The sequence below is a fragment of the Lynx canadensis genome, chromosome D2 (assembly GCF_007474595.2).
Source record: "Lynx canadensis isolate LIC74 chromosome D2, mLynCan4.pri.v2, whole genome shotgun sequence".
NCBI classification, from domain to species: domain Eukaryota; kingdom Metazoa; phylum Chordata; class Mammalia; order Carnivora; family Felidae; genus Lynx; species Lynx canadensis.
The window spans coordinates 74,220,833-74,240,068 of record NC_044313.2 but is presented as its reverse complement, the minus strand read 5'-3'; the positions used below and the strand labels follow the sequence as shown (position 1 = coordinate 74,240,068).

The 19,236-nt window shown below is 39.7% G+C and overlaps 1 protein-coding gene across 4 annotated transcripts in view; it reads left to right on the top strand.

The window, feature by feature from the left end:
* Positions 1 to 19,236, top strand: part of LYST (lysosomal trafficking regulator) — a 180,080-nt gene that overhangs the window by 23,745 nt on the left and 137,099 nt on the right. For 2 of the 4 annotated variants that reach the window (XM_030335241.2, XM_030335240.1), the window contains exons 2-3: positions 2,809 to 2,898; positions 6,731 to 6,929. In XM_030335241.2, coding sequence (XP_030191101.1) covers positions 6,738 to 6,929 — 192 coding nt within the window. In that variant the 5' untranslated portion in view covers positions 2,809 to 2,898; positions 6,731 to 6,737. Of the gene's footprint in view, positions 1 to 1,526; positions 2,899 to 6,730; positions 6,930 to 19,236 lie in introns of those variants that run through there. The other 2 variants (XM_030335242.1, XM_032595256.1) reach the window with 2 other exon arrangements.

The window sequence follows — 19,236 nt, the reverse complement described above, 5'->3', positions numbered from 1 at the left end:
CCATCTGTCTGTATCTCACTGGAATCCATGAGGGCAGGGACTTTGTTTTTGCACTGTTCCTAGTGCCAAAAATAGGAGCCAGCAGGTTGTAAATGTTCCATAAATATTTGTTGAAGTAAATGCCATATTAATGAAATTTCTGATGAAATAAAACTAAGAGGTATAGCTAATACATTGTCAGGTTTTTGCTTTTTGATTCGGCCATTCATGTTTTACACTTTACCAGTCACTGTATCAGAAAAAGTGAAACTTACGGGCGTCTAGGTGGCTCAGTTGGTTAAGAGTCCGACTTCGGCTCAAGTCATGTTCTCATGGCTCGTGAGTTCAAGCCCCACATCGGGCTGTCTGCTGTCAGCTCAGAGCCCACTTTGGATCCTCTGTCTCCCTCTCTCTATGCCCCTCCCTCTCCCTTCGCCTCAAAAATAAACATTAAAAAAAGAAAAAAAAAAAAAGAAAAGAAGTGAAACATTGTTTTCCTGAGGTCATTTGCGTGATTACAGGTATTTTGCTATGCTTTTCATTTATTTTAAGAATATAAAAGTTCTTATAATATTGTTAGGAGAAAGTTTTATTTATTTAGGCATTATAAGAATTGTTGCATTAGAAGTTGAATATGATAGGGTGCCTGGGTGGCTAAGTCAGGTGAGCATCCAACTCTTAATTTCAGCTCAGGTTATGATCTCATGGCTCATGAGTTCAAGCCCCACATCGGGCTCTGTGCTGACAGCATGGAGCCTGCTTGGAATTCTCTCTCTCCTCTCTCTCTCTGCCCCACCCCTGCTCACTCACTCACTTGCTCTCTGTCTCTCAAAATAAATAAATGAACTTAAAGTTTAAAAAAAGTTGAATATGATACTAATAACGATTTTTAAATTTGATGTTTTAGCTATAAAGTACAAAAAGTAGTAAGACAGCGTTCCTGGCCTTAAGGAACTCATGACCTAGTGGGTAAGACAGTCATAAGTAACTACAGGGTGTTTATGTAGTTTGGAAACAGAGGCAAATACATATAATGCCCTAAGGATATCTTCAATCTAGTTTCCAAGGCTGTATTTGCAGACTTTATGGCCCTCCGGTATAATACAGGATGATAAAGGTCGGAGTGCAGCTGTGTGTGTGATCGTGGGGGCAGAGGAAGGTGGGGGGCACAACTGACTCTGCCCGCTGATAGAGTGACAATCTTGGGTAGAATGAAACTCCATGGATATCCAAGCTGGGCTGCGTAAAATATAGATAAAGAAGCCATCCCAGTTTCAAGTATTAGAGAAGTCCCTCAGCGTGGCCTAGAAGTGTTCCCTGATAACAGGGAAAAACAGACGGATCCAGTTGTCTGTCAGCTTCTGCTGTTTTTTTTTTTTTTTTTAATTTTTAATGCTTATTTATTTTTGAGAGAGAGGGAGACAGAGCATGAGCAGGGGAGGGGCAGAGAGAGAGAGAGGGAGACACAGAATCCAAAGCAGGCTTCAGGCTCCGAGCTGTCAGCACAGAGCCCGATGTGGGGCTCGAACCCACGAACTGTGAGATCATGACCTGAGCCGAAGTCGGACACTTAACCGACGAGGCCACCCAGGCGCCCCTGTCAGCTTCCACTTCTAATGGCCATGCTGAGTTACCTGGAATCACCATAGCATCACGCATAACATCTCTGATGGCTCCACCTTGTAAGAGTCAAAGCAATTAATAAAATACCATATTTATGCTCACAATTTGATCAGTAACTTCCCCTTCTGTAATTTTAGAGTTCAAAATATCGAGATGATTTTTAGTAGTTCAGGATGCAGCAGGAGCAGGTACGGACGGTGTAGTGAGGCTTCACTCCAGGACTGTTTCAGTTGGTCCGGCAGTTGATGGACTGATGTCTGGTGCTCAGAGTGGAGGAGTGGGACCGAAATCTAGCCTGTACTTTGCTAGCTGTGGGGCTGCCGCAGCCTGGGAAAGGGTGTCTTTTCCTACATCACATAAAGCCCTGTGTAGTCGAACAGCCAATCCCATTGCTGCAGACTTTATCCTCAGGTGCCTAGAACAATGTGGTACTGTTTGCCAAGCTGAAGGGAATTTAAGAAAGTTCTCTAGCTTTGAGCATCTTGAAAGAGTTAAAGATCATTCTGATTTTAAAACTTGTGATTCAAAATAAACGTTCATGGTTGCCTTGTACCTGTGTTAAGGAAATATTTGTTATGCCTCTGTCTAGTCAAAACTATAGAGGGAAAACTGGTAACCAAACAGAAGCATCTTGCGGCTACACCAGGAGTAGAAATTTATCCGTTAGTATTCTAGAAATAGCCTTCATGGTATTGTACACAAAAGATTAATTCATTTTTAAAAATTCAACATGGATATGAGGTTTAGTGGTAGTTTATTCATTATTTGGTTTTAGTATTTTTCTGAGTTTTCATAGATCCTCAGATGCCTCTCACTGTCACAGGAGAGTAGCGACTTGGCTCCCCATGGCACGCAGGTGGTATGCCACTGCCTCCCTGATTCCAATCGAGATCGACCCTGGCCTGATTCTCCTTCCTCTGTAGTTAACTGGTGATTCCTCTGGAGGTTGGAAGGAGTTGGGAGCAGAGGAGGAGTAAGGAGCTGTGGTCAAGTCACCTTGTTCAGATCACGTGCTAACACTCCCTGTCTCAAGATTCCGTTCTTGGAGCTACAGAAACTTTTTAGTGTGTTCTTGAGGTTCAAAAAGTTTGTTGGCTTCCTTTACCTCAAATATGAAGACTGGCCATTGATTTTTGTGTCAGAGCTTTATTAAAATTATTTGTGTCTTATTATTACCATTAATATGGATGTCTTTCTTTTTAATAGGTGAAACTTTATTCTAGGAATATTTGTTTCATCTAGTTCATGAGCTCAAATTATAAGGACTCTAAATGTTACAGAAGTGTTGAGAGATTGGTAAGTATTTAATGTAATAGATATTAACAGTCAAAATACTTGTTTCAGTCTAACCCTTTGAAACTACATAGTTATGTGACATTAATTAAACCCCAAAGTACAAACAACTAAACTTTCTTTTCCTGTAGTAGAGATGGATATACAAATTGTGGTGTATTCATACAATGGCATTATTGCACAACGGTTTAAAGGAACAAATGTAATGTTAAGAGGGAAATGCAAAGTTGTAAAGGATACATATAGTATACTATTTATATACATTTTAAAAATAGCTAAAACAATATTGAATATTTTATGGCTATAAAAACATGTATAGAAATGATGAACACCAACTGAAGAGAGGAAGAAGTTGGGTGGGGTGTGGCTTTCCTGTACTGTAAGGTTTGATTTCTTTGAGCATGCGCACGCGTGCGCGCACACACACACACACACACAAACTGATCTGAACATAGCATAATGTTTAATACATGAATACATGCCAAGTCTGAGTATTGGCTATAACCTCATGTTATGTATCCTTTATACTTTACTGGGTATTCAAAGTATTTAAAAAATCTTTTTAAAATACCATGCAATCATGTTTTCAGTTGGCATTCAGAGTGGCTGAAAGGCATTCAGTGAAATTCAACATTCCTAGTAGATGAGTCAGAAGAAATGAATATTTCTTAATGTGCAGAGCGAAAGTGTCCTCTGTCACCCCTACCAATGTTGTTGTGTTAGTGCTAACTAAAGCTGTTAGATAGAAGAGTGGAAAGCATGTGAATGTTGGATAGAAAGATTCAGAATTTTTGTTATTTGTAAATGAGAAGGTTTTATATCTGGAAATTTCTAAAAAAAAAAGTTAGTAAGAAGTTTGGGTATATGATTACTATATCAAAATAAATCTACTTCCTATTTGCCTCCTATAAACCAGTTTTCTATCCTACTTAGAATGTATAATGGAAACAAAATCCCATTTAGAATAGCAGCGAAAACTGCAAAACATCTAGGAGCAGACCTAACAAGTCATGTATAAAACCTAATACATGTTTCCAACAAGTTTCCACCACAAGGACATAGAGAATAAATGTGCAAGTAGTGCAAGGATGTTCATTGCAGCTCTGTTTATGATAGTAAAAATGAGAAATAACCTAAATCTTCAATGAGAGATTGGCTGCATAGTTAATAGTACATCCGTATAATGAAACACAGGTAATGTGTACCTGCAGCAGGATGCCGGGCCGTAAAGAAGGGTGAGAGAGAGCGCAGGTGAACAGATGTCCAAAGTGAACCAAAACAGATAGTAGATCATTTATGTATAAGATCCTGTGTATGTAACTGTGTGTTTATTTTAGGTACATTTAAAAATCAGGAATAACCTACATTTCCGCATGGATTATAATGCTTTTGGCTGACCTGGCATCTTGTGCTTTTAGGAAGTGGGGTTGAAATTATTTCTTCACTACTAAATATTCGTGTTATCTTAATTTCTGGAAAATAGACCCTAATTATTAGCACAATTTTTAGATCTTTCACATTTTTAATATTGCTCAAGTTGCAGCGTGCCTTGCACTTCGTGGTGTCTAGGGAGCCCTGTCGGCAGGCTGCCCTCGCGAAGGGGTTGTTCGTGCCTGCTCACGAGTGAACTTGGTCACAGATGTTCATATCAGTACTGCAGCTGAGTTACATGCACCATCGGTACGATATCTGATGAGTTTTAAGTGTTTCCGGGTTGTTTTCGGGCACTTTTTGCTGATCCCATCTGGTAAGATCAAGAAAACACCTGCATCAGAACTCACAGAATGATGTCAGCATCTTTGGAAGAAAATCCCAGGAGCAGTGGGAGATGGTGCGTCTCATAGGAGATGGTGCGTCTCATAGGGTGGATGGTCTAGATGGCCCAGAAGGGGCTATTGTATGGAAAATTCTAAGTGATAAGAAGGCAGTGTGTTACACTTTAACTGGCAGTCTTATTTCTGTTTTAGTGGAACACTAAAATTATTTCTCTTATGTAAGTAATTATGTACCTTAAAATCAGTGACAGATTAGGTGAAATAAGTTAATAAAATTGGATAACTATGGACTGAATATGAACTAGTTTATATTATTATATACATATATATAATTAGTACATGTTATTATAAATTATTATAAACTATTTGATGTATGGAATAATTTTTACCTTATGAAAGCTTATAGAGAACCAGCATTTATGTAAGAGAAATTATTGCTGCAATTTTGGATAAATGAGTAATGTACATTTTTTTTTATACTTTTTCCTAGTGATCAATAATATTAAAAGCAATGATCTTTGTTACACTAAAGAAAGGATTGCTTTGTAATAATACCTAGGATCCTGATAGGAATCCAGGAATTAAGTCGATCAGGCCCAAGACTGAACAGGAACCAAAGTAGTATTAGGAATTTCTTTGGTTTCTCCCTTTTGTGTTTATCTGCTTCTCTTTGCATCCTGGTGGTTCATTTTTGCCCATTTGGCTTCTTCTGAGCCTCAACCACCTCCTGATAACCACCACGGGCCCATATTTATGTGACTTTTCAGCACATCAGCTATGCCCTTTAATTCAAATTCCCATGAGAAAGAAAGAAAGCCTGATTAGCTCAATGCCTCTTTGCAAGCTGCATTGAACAAGTCACATCTTGCAGCCAGATGTTCATCGGCTGCCCCGTGAATCAGGTGTGCTTCGGTTGATTAGTGCTCAGATGCCAGCCTTGTCCCTTGGCAGTAGGCATGGTCATATGGTCCACTGCCTTCTCAGCAGGGGCTCTGAGGCAGGTTCCTGCCAACGCCCATGGGTGAAGGAAGACTCCACAACATGCATCTTATTTAATTTAACCTCTTCAGGTTAAAAAGTTTTTAAAGGTTACTGGCTGTTTCAAAAGTACCTTTAGCCCTAAGATGAAACTGTTCTGAAGTTCTTTGGAGATTTTATTGTTCATGATTTTTCCTTTCTAAATAGTTGCACATTTTGGGGCGCCTGGGTGGCTCAGTTGGTTAAGCGACTGACATCAGCTCAGGTCACGATCTCATGGTTTGTGTGTTTGAGACCCACGTCGGGCTCTGGGCTGACAGCTCAAAGCCTGGAGCCTGCTTTGGAATCTGTGTCCTTTTTTCTCTCTGTCCCTCCCCCACTTGCTCTTTCTCTCTCAAAAATAAATAAAGATTTAAAAAAATATTTTAAATAGTTATACGTTTTTCTTTATATTGGTGTTTCTCCTCTCTTTTGTCTGCTTTACCTTATTTTCCTTCATCTTAAAATGTCACGTTGCCCTTTATTTGATTTTAATGTGTAGTAGGAAGCAAAGTGGCATAACTTAAGCTGCTAGAATTGTTCAATTTTTATTTACCTGGTGGTAAATCCTTTTTCTTTCCATTAACTGAACTCTGGTGTTTGCAGCGGGGGGCATCACTGATTGTCAGCTCCATCACATGAAAAATAGTTTATAGTTTGTAAAAGGTCCATTCATATTTTTAAACCATGTAAAGCAAGAATGTTTTATGAGTGTATTTTTATTCTACGATGCGGCTCTTGAAGAAGGTGGGGATCTACCTTAACTGCCACCAGTCACTAGTGCATCTTCCGTGGTGCTTTCACTTCCCGTTCTTGGTTGTGCTCAGCCATTTCCATACCTGGGACTAATTTCTGCCATGCAAGAATATTTAAGGAGCCCTGGCTAGATAAGATCTGTGTCTGAAAATATTATAGGGTTAAGTACCAATGCCCGATAATTTAAAGCCAGGCTTTAGTTAAAAACAAACAGCCTTAAAAACGCGTGGTTTTAAACGTAAATTTTTATTTCTCTAATCTTCTTTTTTGTAATATTTATCTTATAGCTCGGTCATGAGCACCGACAGTAACTCACTGGCACGTGAATTTCTGACGGATGTCAACCGGCTTTGCAATGCAGTGGTCCAGAGGGTGGAGGCCAGGGAGGAAGAGGAAGAGGAGACACATATGGCAACCCTTGGACATTACCTTGTCCACGGCCGAGGATTTCTGTTACTCACCAAGCTAAATTCTATCATCGATCAGGTAAAATTTCGTATCAAATAATTTTTTTCCTCAGTATATCATAGTTAATTACAGATACATGATTTCTGAGTTACATTATCTCTTTGAGATAAAGTCCTATCTCTCACATCGCTCCCAACAAAGAAAAGCAGCCTCATTTATGAACATACTATTTATTTGGATACTTTCCAAAATGTCAGAAGTGTCTTAGGTTATAAATGGCCTTAGGATTCTAAGATGGCCTCATCCATATTATGCTTTTTGTCCTAATATCAGTGTGAGATAACTATGATTATTACTAAGGATATAAGAGTACGATTCAGAAACATTATGAATTCGCACTTTCAATAAATGTCAGATATATTTTTTGAAAAATTTAGTGTAAATTATATTTAGGGAGCTTACTAATTCTGGGGTAAAAGTAGAGAATGCTTTGTGTATGTCTAGTTTTTTGTACCTCATTGTGTTTGCTTAAAGTATGGTCTGAACATATAGCATTTTATTGTTTCCTTATTATAGAATTAATGGAACTTTAAAGCTAGTTGGCAGATGGAGGTGTCATCCAATGTTTTTTTTTTTTTAAGGTTTATTCATTTTTCAGAGACAGAGACAGAGCGTGAGGGGGGAGGGGCAGGAGAGAGGGAGACACAGAATCGGAAGCAGGCTCCAGGCTCTGAGCTGTCAGCACAGAGCCGGACGCGGGGCTCAAACCCACAAATCATGAGATCATGACCTGAGCTGAAGTCAGACACTTAGCCGACTGAGCCACCCAGACACCCCAATCTTCTTTTATAGATGAAAAACTCAGGTGCAGAAACATTAAGTAACTCAGACAGGGTTAACTTGAAGCCCAAATGTGATTTATATCTTTGCTTTGTTTTAGTAGAAAATAAATATGTATTTTATGAAAGAAAAATTTCACTATCTGCTTTCAGGAGACTAATTTATGTGGTTAAATAATATTTCAGTTAACTTGAAAAGGCCCCTATAGCACCAATATGACAGACATTTTTTTTTTAATTTTTTTTAACATTTATTTATTTTTGAGACAGAGAGAGAGCATGAACAGGGGAGGGTCAGAGAAAGAGGGAGACACAGAATCCGAAACAAGCTCCAGGCTCTGAGCCGTCAGCACAGAGCCCGACGCGGGGCTTGAACCCATGGACCGTGAGATCATGACCTGAGCTGAAGTCGGACGCTTAACCGACTGAGCCACCCAGGCACCCCATGACAGACATTTTTAAACACTGATATATGTTACTGGTTTCAGATATAAACTTAACCATTGTTAAAATTTCTTTGCTGTGAAGGCATTTTGCTAATACATATATTGGGTAAAGACAGAGACTAAAATTAAACAATGCCTCTGTTCTCACAATAAGCTAAGGAGCCTAACATATATATCAGGAAGTATTTGTTCACTGTGGTGTCCACCTGTCATGAAATTTTCCAGAGTATTTTTAGGTTTATATATTTTTATTCCTTTTCATGAAATTTATTTATTAATTATGTAACTACATATAATTTAATTTTTGTATTTTGTATGATTTTTTTCAAAAATGAAACTTAAAGTTAGAAAAAATTATTTGTTAGATCATGTGTAATGATTTTTATTTCAAAATTTTGGTGATATAATAAGCATATCATGCTCTGTTCATTTTCTTACCCCACATTAGAACAATTCAGTGCTTTCTCTTTTTTTTTTAAAGATACATAAATAGTATCAGAAATATCAAATACTCAGGAATAAATCTAATAAAATATGCACAGATTTCTACACAGAATTCTATAAAACATTATTGAGGGAAACTGAAGAAGACCCAAATAAATGTAGGACTATGTAATTTTCACGTATTGGAAAAGTCAATAGTGTAAGGATACTTTTTATTTCCAAATTGATGTATAGATTCCACAATGTAATCCCAATCAAAATTTCAGGAGGTTTTTAATGAAAGCTGTATTAAGATATAATCCATATATCCTAGAATTCACCCATTTCATGTGTACAACTCAGTGGTTTTTAGCATAATCACAGATACGTGCAACCGTCACCATAGTCAATTTTAGAACATTTCATCACCTCGAACAGGGACCTGGTTCCTTTTAGCTGTCACTCCCTTATCCTTCCCATCCCCCTCAGCCCTAAGCAAACACTAATCTACTTTCTCTTTCTATAGTTATATGCTTTCTCTTTTAAGTCATGAAATACCTTTTAATGTATTATTAAATGACTGAAATCATTCAAGTCATAATTTCAACAATATTTTTTCCTAGGGTAATATCTTATGTTCCCTTTTCCCCAGTCATTCACTTTTGGAATTATTTAGAACAATGGAAGTAGGAACAGTAGAAGTAGAAGTAGGGAGCAAATAAATAGCCATTTAAAAAATAGGGCTTTTTAGGGCACCTGAGTGGCCCAGTCGGTTAAGCATCCAACTTCGGCTCAGGTCATGATCTCACAGTTGGTGGATTCAAACCCCAAGTCAGGCTCCGTGCTGACAGCTCAGAGCCTGGAGCCTGCTTTGGATTCTGTGTCTCCGTCACTCTCTGACCACCCCCCACTCACACTCTGTCTCTCTGTCTCCCAAAAACAAATAAACATTAAAAAAAATAATTAAAAAGGGCATCTGGGTGGCTCAGTTGGTTAAGAATCTGACTTCAGCTCAGGTCATGATCTCATGGTCCATGAGTTCAAGCCCCATGTTGGGCTCTGTGCTGACAGCTTAGAGCCTGGAGCCTGTTTCAGATTCTGTGTCTCCCTCTCTCTACCTGTCCCCCGCTTGCACTCTGTCTCTTTCTCTCGAAAATAAACATTGGGGCACCTAGGTGGCTCAGTCGGTTAAGTGTCTGACTTCAGCTCAGGTCATGATCTCACAGTTCATGGGTTCGAGCCCCACATCGGGCTCTGTGCTGACAGCTTGGAGCCTGGAGCTTGCTTTGGATTCTATGTCTTCCTCTCTCTCTGCTCCTCCCCCGTTCATGGCTCTGTCTCTCTGTCTTCGACAAAAATAAATAAAAACATTTAAAAATAAATAAATAATAAATAAACGTTAAAAAATTTTTTTAATTTAAAAATAAAGATAAATTAAAAATAGGGCTTATTAACACTTAATTATTTAAACCAGGAAATGGAGAATGATCATTTGAATCTTTAAGGGGAATTTAATTGTACAAGTTTAATCATTTCACATGGAATCAAAACACTAGATTCAAAGCTGTGCATTTCAGTAGGAACTTCAGCTTTTCTGTGTGTGCTTGTCACAAAGGAGCACTTCCTGGGTGCTCTGGGGAGAGACAATTTAAGCCCTTACCTTCCACCTTTGTGCCAGGACTTTATTAATAGATATTTAGTATAAAGAATTAAACAGACTTTTTATTACCGTATAATTTACATGTCAAGAACATACAGATGTAAAGTGTACACAGTTGGGTGATACCTGTGTAACCACGGCCTAGGTCAAAGTCTAGAACGTTTCCACCACTCTAGAAAAAGCTTTTCATGCCCTTTTCAGGCAGCCCTTCCCCTTCTCCCACTCCAGTGTAACCACAGTTGTAGTGTCTAACATCTCAGTGTGGTTTTGCTGTTCTAGAATTTCACATAAATGGAATCATGCAGCATGTACTCTCACGTCTCGGATCTTCACCTGTTGTGCATGAATCAGTAATCCACTGTTTTGTTTCTCATTGGTGTTCTGTTGTGTGGATGTACCACCATTCGGCCATCTGCCTGTCGTTTAACCACTTGGCTTTCGTTTCCATTTGGCTAATACAAATAAAGGCGCTGTGAACATCCTTAAAAAAGCCCTTGTGTGAATATATTTTCATTTTTCCAGGGTAAATATCTAGGCATGCAACTGCTGTGTCGAAGGGTAGGTGTTTAACGTCATAAGAAAGTGTCAGACTGTTTTTTCAAAGTGTTTGTACCACTTTTCATTCTCACCAGCGAGGTATGCGAATTCCAGTTCCGTATCTTCTCTGATATTTGGCGTTGCCAATCTGTTTAATACTAGTCATCCTATGTGAACATGAACTAGTATCCCACTGTGATTTTAATTTGCATTTCTGTGAAAACTAATGATGCTGAGTGCTATTTTATGTGTTCACTGGCTGTTTGTATGACTTCTGTCAAATGTTTGTTTAAGTTTTGTGCCCATTTTAAAAGTCAGGTTATTTGTTTGGTATCCAGTTGCAGGGGGTTTTGTTTGTTTGTTTGTTTTTAGTGTATTCTGGATACAAGTCTTTGTTGGGTTACAAATATGTTCTTTGTGGCTTGCCTTTTCATTTCTTAACAATGCCTTTAGAACAGCAGGGGTTTTTGTGTGAGTAGCATGTTTTGTATTCTAAGAAATCCTTATCTTGCATCCCAAAGTCACAAAGATAATTGTTTTTTTTTTTTTCCCTAGAATCTTTTTAATTAGTATTTTTATTTTGAGGTCTGTGATCCACGTTAGTTACCCAGTTATTCCAGCAACATTTCTTCTTAAGAGTCTGCTCTTTCCCCCAGTGGCCTTGGTACCTATGTGAAAAATCAGTTAACCATTTATGTGGAGTTCATTTCTAGACTCTTCTGTTCCATTTATCTGTCATCTGTTCTTTCACTGATACCGTACTGTTTGGGTTACTGTGGCCATTACAGTATATCTAGAAATTAGGTTGTACAAGTTCTTCAATGTGGTCTTCATTTTCAAGAATGTTTGACTCTTCTAGGTCCTTTGCGTTTCCATATACATTTTAGAAGCAGCTTATTCTGCAGAAATGCTTGGTAGGATTTCAGCTGTGATTGCATTGAATCGAGAAACCAGTTTAGAGAGAATCGACAATGTTGAGTTTCTCAGTCTATCAGCATGGTGTAAATATATGTTTATTTGAGTCTTTCTAATTGCCCTGCAATGTTTTTTGGTTTTTGGTATGGAAGTCTCGCATATTTTTTTGGTAAATTTTTCTGAATATTATTTTTTGATATTATTGTAGTTTGCGTTTAATTTTTTTTATTTTCTGTCATTTGTTGCTCATAGAAATGTAATTGATTTTTGTACATTGACCTTGTGCCCTGTGCCTTTGCTAAACTCACTTATTTATGTTTATTTTGAAAGTTTTCTGTAGAGTCCCTAGGGTTTTCTATGTACACAATCATATCATCTGTAAATGATAGTAATTTCACTTATTTTCCAATTTGTATACCTTTTATTTCATTTTCTTGTCTCTTGCACTGGCTTCTAGTACAAAGGTAGGTGGCAGTGATGAGAGTGGACATCCTGCCTTATGTCTGACCTTAGAGAGAAAACATTCAGTATTTCCACTAAACATGATATTAGCTCTAGGTTTTTCTTAGATGCCTTTTATCAGAAAGAGGGAGTTCTCGTCTATTCCCAGTCTGTTAGAGCTTTTATCCTGAATGGATATTGGGTTTTGTCAATGCCTTTTCTGAATCTGTTGAGACCATCATATTATTTTCTTTTAATTCCGTTAATGTGGGTGAATTACACTGATGGTTTCTAAATGTTGAAACCATCATTTTCATTCCTGGGATAAACCCCATTTGGTCGTGATCTGTTATACACAGACACGTTAATCTGTTTATTCTTTGGGGGAAAGCATAGTCTGCGTACGTAGCAAAAATATATTCTTTTCAATGGTTAAAGATGGCATAGTTGAAGTTTATATGCAGATATTTATAAGTTTTTTGAAAGAAAATTTGTCCAGCCCAAAAAGGAAGGGTTATCATAGATTTTTAACCTTGGCTCTAGTGTTAATGAGATGGGTGGCCTCTTCAGATCTCCATACCCTTATCAGTAACATAAATACTTCAAGTTGGGTGACTTAAAAGATCCCTTCCAACAAAATTGCTACGTGTTTTCATATAACATTGATAATAATGGTTTCTGATTTCTTCTATACCCTGGTTATAAATATAAGTAGCTTAATTCTGGTGTAATGAATAGAAAATTACAATGACTTATTACCAACACAAGTGTATAAATACTACTTTTTAAAACTCCAATATATAAATACATAATTTCCATATATGTTCACACTTTATGAATGTTCTATAAAGTTTTTACTTATTTTGCTGAGTAAAATATGAAGTTTTATTGGAGGAGGTTATACATTTATGAATAAAGCACTATTTAAAAATGATAATAGGTTTGGAGTGCCTGGGTGGCTCAGTTGGTTAAGCGTCTGACTTTTGGTTTGGGCTCAGGTCATGAGCTCACAGTTCATGAGATCAAGCCCCATGTGGGGCTCTGCACTGATGGAGCAGAGCCTTCTTGGGATTCTCTCTCTCTCCTTCTCTTTCTTTCTCTCCCTCTCTTTCTGCCTCTCTTCCACTTGCACGCGTGTACTCTCTTTCTCAAAATAAATAAACCTATAAAAGGGGTGCCTCGGTGGTTTAGCTGGTTAAGTGACTGAGGTCATGATCTCACCGTTCGTGAGTTCGAGGCCTGTGTCGGGCTCTGTGCAGACAGCACATATTTGAATACATATTTTTAAAAATATTAAAAAAAATAAACCCAAAAAGAATTGTAATAGGTTTCTTTAATCTTCAGCTGTTTTCTTTGTAAGAGTACTTTTTTCTTCCTAATTTTTTTGTAGTATTATCACTTTAATACATAGTACTACATACATGGTTTATCATTGGAATATATAAAATAAGTATTATAAAGACACATCAGACCTTTAGAAATATGGCTACATAATTTGTTCACGGGTTTATTCAGCAGACCATTAAGTACCTAGTAAATGCCAGCACCTCTGCTAGATGTAGAGATAAAAGAAGAGAGATGGTCTGTACCAGCACCTCTTAGCTTTTTTTTTTTTTTTTTAACTGAAGAGGCTGTTTTATTTTATTTTAGTTTTTTTTTTTTTTTTTACATTTATTTATTTTTGATAGAGAGACACAGAGCACAAGCGGGGGAGGGGCAGAGAATCCGAAGCAGGCTCCGGGCTCCAAGCCATCAGCACAGAGCCCAACGCAGGGCTCAAACTCACTGCGAGATCATGACCTGACCTGAAGTCAGACACCCAACCGACTGAGCCACCCAGGTGCCCCACCAGGACCTCTTAGCCGTTGAAGAGATGGACAAGTTGAAAAAAAAGCAGTGATGACAAAACAGTGTGGAAATATTTGGGGAGTGCAGAGGAGCGGGTCGCGAGGAAATGCTTCTTAGAAATTGGTACCTCAAAGTAGGGGTTGGCCATTTAAAGAGGGAGGAAGCATGAGGCCAGAGAAACTGCACATGTAGACCCCGGTGGCTAGAGGAGAAAGAACAAATTCAGTGACCTAGCAGTCGTTTAGAGGAGTTAGAGCAAAGGCTGTGTGTGTGGTGTTGGCTACTGAAGACACTGGAAGGCAGGGGCCACGTGATGGCAAGCCTTGTGTACCACATCAAGGAGACTTTAGTTTATTCTGAAAATACTGGGGAGGTTTTTCAACAAGAAAATAGGCAATGAAAATTATTCTTCAAGTTTGACAAGTAAGTCTTTGGTAATATTTATTAGCAAGAGTTATTTCAGTAGGAAAATAAGGCAAACTTTTAAAGTTAGTAAAGGTGATAATAGTAAGTCAACTTTAGTTTGCTGCATCTAGGTCTACAGATTCTGTTTACACACATGTCAAGATTTATCCATGCATGATTAGTCCAGCATTAATGAGGGCATAGTGGGGTGCTGATATGCCTGCTTCTTGGAGTAGTGAAAGTATCAGCTTAGCCACCAGACAGTGGTGCTAGCCACAGAGAGTAGGTAATCCATTGAGTTATCTCCCTTTACACCCAGGCTAATAGATAGGAGCAATGACTGTGTCAATTGATTGCTGTGTAACAAACCACATTCCAAAGACTTAGTGGCATAAAACACCATTGATTTGCTTGTGTTTCTGTGAGTTGGAAGTTCAGGTAGGCTCAAACGGGACCACCGCCTTGGCTTCTTGCGGTGTCGTCTGGGCTCATCTCTGAATGTGCGGTCTGTCGGCAGAAGACTAAGGGTTTTTGGATGGGGCTGCTGGCCCGGCTGCCTCAGTTCTCATCCACACGGCTTCTCACGTTTCAGTGGGAGAGACTCAGCTTCTTGACATGGTTGTGCCAGCATTCCAAGAGGGTGAGAAGAGAAGCTGTGGGACGTCACATAACATCACTCCTGCCACGTTCTCTTGGTCAAAGCAAGGCCCAGGGCCAGCCCAGAATTAAGGGATGGGAACATAGACTCCATCATTTCAGAAGGTTGTCTGTGGCCACACTTTATCTACCATAGCCCCTTCTCTGGCCACGTTTGTTAGCATTCCTCCCACATTCCGTCTCTCGCAGGACTCTCAAAGTCTCGTCCCATCATGGCGTCAGGCTTGAAGTTCATGATCTCATGATACAGGTCAGTTCTGGATGCAGATGAGGCTTCCAGGTGCAGCACTTCAGTTACCTGTGAACATAAGAGCCACGCTCAGCCATCCACAATGATGAGGAGGGACACGTTAACCACACTAGATGCTTGCATTCGAAAAGGAGAGTGACCAGAGGCACGTAGCGGTCACTGCCCCCCTGAACTCCTGTCAGGTGTGTGTTGTCAATGCCCCCTATTCTTGGGACAGGGAATGGTTCTGCCCTACTCCATGATTCTCCAGGACCCTTGGCTCCCTCCTCTGGGGTTTCTTCTCTTTCCCGTAAGACATAGCTTATCATGTGCAGCTTTCTTACCCTGCTTCATGCATGGAGAAAAGTGGCTGTTGGTATTTTTCAACAATACAGCTTTCTTGAAAAATGTAACAGGTCTCCTCTGAATTTTAATGGTGTTCACTACATTCCCCAAAAGCCGCATCTATAACTGTTTTTGAGACAGACCTCTCTACTTTGGGCACATAAAGCTTATATGGAATAATCCTCGCAGGATTCCGAGTAGGACTTTTGTCTAGCTGATGACATTTACGAGGTACCACCCAAAGTCTTTCTGGAGTCTTAGCAAAGAGTAATACAGCCATTTTATCACCATTCTTTGCTGTCAGGGAAAGAGGAGCGACACCAGGCACTGGCTGGGCAAACTGTGGCCTGCAGTCCAAAATCCTGCCACCAGTGATCTGTTTTTGGACAGCCCACAAGCTAAGAATAGTTGTGAATTTTTAAAGAGTTATTAAAGGAAACAGAAGAATATGCAATAGAGACCATTTAGGACTCAAAAAGCCTAAGATGTTTACCATCTGGTCCTTTAAAAAAAAAAAAGTGTGGCACCCATTATAATTCAAGAAAAACTATCACCATAATGTTTGACATCCATGAGAAAAAGCAGCGTGTTTAGCTTCCTGAGACATCAAAAGCATTTGGCAAAATTAATCCATTTTTCTTAACAAAAACTCAAAAAATAGATTCAGAGGGTGCCATATGCAAAGGGTAGAAAAACCAGTAATATTTTTAGGAAAAAGCTCCACAATAGAATCAGTAGAAGAATAATTCTTTATGGTTATTTCTGTTTGATATCATGTTTTAAAAACATACAGTACTGGGGCGCCTGGGTGGCTCAGTCGGTTAAGCGTCCAACTTCAGCTCAGGTCATGATCTCACGGTTTGTGGGTCTGAGCCCCGCTCTGGGCTCTGTGCTGACAGCTCGGAGCCTGGAGCCTGCTTCGGATTCTGTGTCTCCCTCTCTCTCTGCCCCTCCCCCACTTGTGCTCTCTCTCTCTCTGTCTCTCAAAAATAAATAAATGTAAAAAAAAAAAATTAAAAAACATGCAGTGGTGAAGTGGAATATGAAAGTAATGACAACTCAATGTGAGAAAGATGGAGTAACAAAAATGCCATTCTTAAAAGCAATACGTACAGAAAACTCCAGAAGATCACTGTTTCCTTTAGCTATAGCTATACAGCTAGAAAATAAAAGAAAAAAGATGCTGTTTACAGTACTAATAGAGTCATGTTCTTATATACGTATGTGTACACGTATATATTAGAAATTATTATAACACTCTGGCAGAAGGAATAAAGGACTTAACATATATTTCTGCTCATGTCTGGAATATTCAATTTAATTAGCATGTCGAAGTGCTGATTTAAAGTAATACCATTAATACCAATTAAAATGACTCCAGTAGTCTTCCGTCACGTTCTGAATGCAATTCAAGCTCTAAGCTTAGCCTGTCATCCTGGGGTCCTCGACCCCCATGATCTGGTACCCACCTGCCTTTGCGACTTGCTGGACATCCATCTGGCTTCCCATCTCAGCCCTTCCCCTGGCTCATTTGCCCTTTCTCTCCCATCCTGCCACCATTACTTCTAGACGACTAGGGTAGGCAATTAATATTCCAGTCTAAACCCTTGAATTGTAAAAGGAACAGCCTGACACCTGGTAGGTACTTAAAATATATTTCTTGAATTGAACTAAAAATGTACCACCTGCATGAGAGTGCTTTTCCTGTTTATTATTGGTATACACTTTAAAAAGACATGTTGCAGTCATTTTCCCTGCAGAAGGAGAAACATAAAAATGTAAGTATTATATGAGAAGAGGTGTGATTTCTATAGACCGGACAGTCCAGGAATAGCCAGGCAATGGATCTGTTTATAGCATGTATTGCCTAAATTGCCTAATAGGCCATGTTGAGAACTCTCCACTTGGTTGACGTGAGGTAACACCCCATTCTTCTGGACACTGTGACTAATTAGGACCTTGGGAGAGGAAACCAGAGCTTGGTTTGCCCTAGTTTGCCAGGATGCCTGCAAAATAAGAGAAAACGATTTTATGACTTGCAGAAGGATGGAATTAGATGTGTGGTTTCTTTGGAATTCGAAAGGATAAGTAAATCTGGAAATATGCAATACCTAGGAAAGTAAGAGGTCCAGAGGATTACCGAGAGCTTCCCCAGTGATGAATTGTGTTAGAAATTATTGTGATTGAATGAAGTCAAGAATTGTTCAGTCACTGTTCTATTTATTGGGTCACGGCGAGGCGAGGGGTGTTCTCCTCAGAATGCACTTCCAGCAGAGATGGCAAAAACCAAAAACCTGCACTTGCCACAACCCCATTCTTTTGAAGGGCCCATGGTTTCCAAGAACTAATCCACTTGGTGAAATGGGGATACAGGCATGCAGTCCAGAGGGGGAACAGTAAACTTGGGTTGGTGCGGAACAAAAAGCATCACAGAAGAGGTTTAGCTGGGGCTGGGCCTTGAAGGTAGTGAGGGACCCCTTAGCTAAGTGGGAGGAAGTCACAGAAGTTCCAGACAATGTGTCATACCGAGGTCGGGAGGCAGGAATGCCTGTTCACGTAGCGATGAGGATTTGCCAGTGTCCTGTCCTGTCCTGGAGCAAGGGATGTGGCACTTCACACACTCGTAAGGTTTCTGCAAGCTCTATTAGAATGTTACTAGTTCATCTGCTAAAGAGAAAGACTCAGATTAGGAGGACTCTACAGGAACGATGTGCCCAAAATGGGTTTACATTTTTTTAAAGACCATATTACACATAGATAACTCCAAACTCCTTCACATGGCCCACAGGCCACATTGGATCTGGCACTCTCCACCTTGCCAACCTGTGCCCTCCAGCCATCCTGGCCCGCTTGCTGTGCTGTGAAATAGCCGAGCTCATTCCCTACCCTTTGTATACTTCCGAGAGCCCTTTTCCTCCAAATCTTTGCGTGGATTCCTTCTTCTGTTCATTTAAGTATCTACTCAAGTGGCCCGTCACTCTATAATCCCTGTCCTGTTAATTTTCTTCGTAGCACTGCGTTCTGTCTGGAGGTTTCTTATTTGTGCCCATTATTTTCCATCTCCTCTGCACGAGCATCAGCTTCGTGAGAAAGTGAATATTGTCTTCTTTGTTCACCACTCCATCCAAAGCGTCTGGCCCATGGTAGGGGCTCAGTAAATATTTCCTGATTGAATAATAGAGACATTTGGACATGAACAGTTCAGCAAGTTGACTGCTGTATGAGAAGTAAATCAGGAACCTGAAATGTAGCTTTCCTGGGGAGGGGATTAGAGAAGGCTTTCCACAGAGGGACTAAAGACCTGCCTGAAGAATGAGTTAGCGTTTGGCCGATGGGAGGACGGTAGTGGACAGCTGCAAAAAAAGCAGTGCGCGTGAGGCAGGTGTATTGGGGAGGGCAGACCAGTAGTGTTCAGGAAACCCTTCGTAGCTGGACATGTGGGGTTGGGTCAGGTGTGGTGGCAGGAGCTGACACACTGGACAAGTCAGTAGGAATCATGTCACGAAGGGTCTTCTAAGCCTGAAAAGAAATTCGGATTTTCCCTTTGAAGTATTTCTGAGCCTTTCCATAACCAGGGCACTAGAAGGAACAGTCTGAATGCTGCGCCTCTGCTCTTCTCATTCCTTTCAACTCTCAGCCT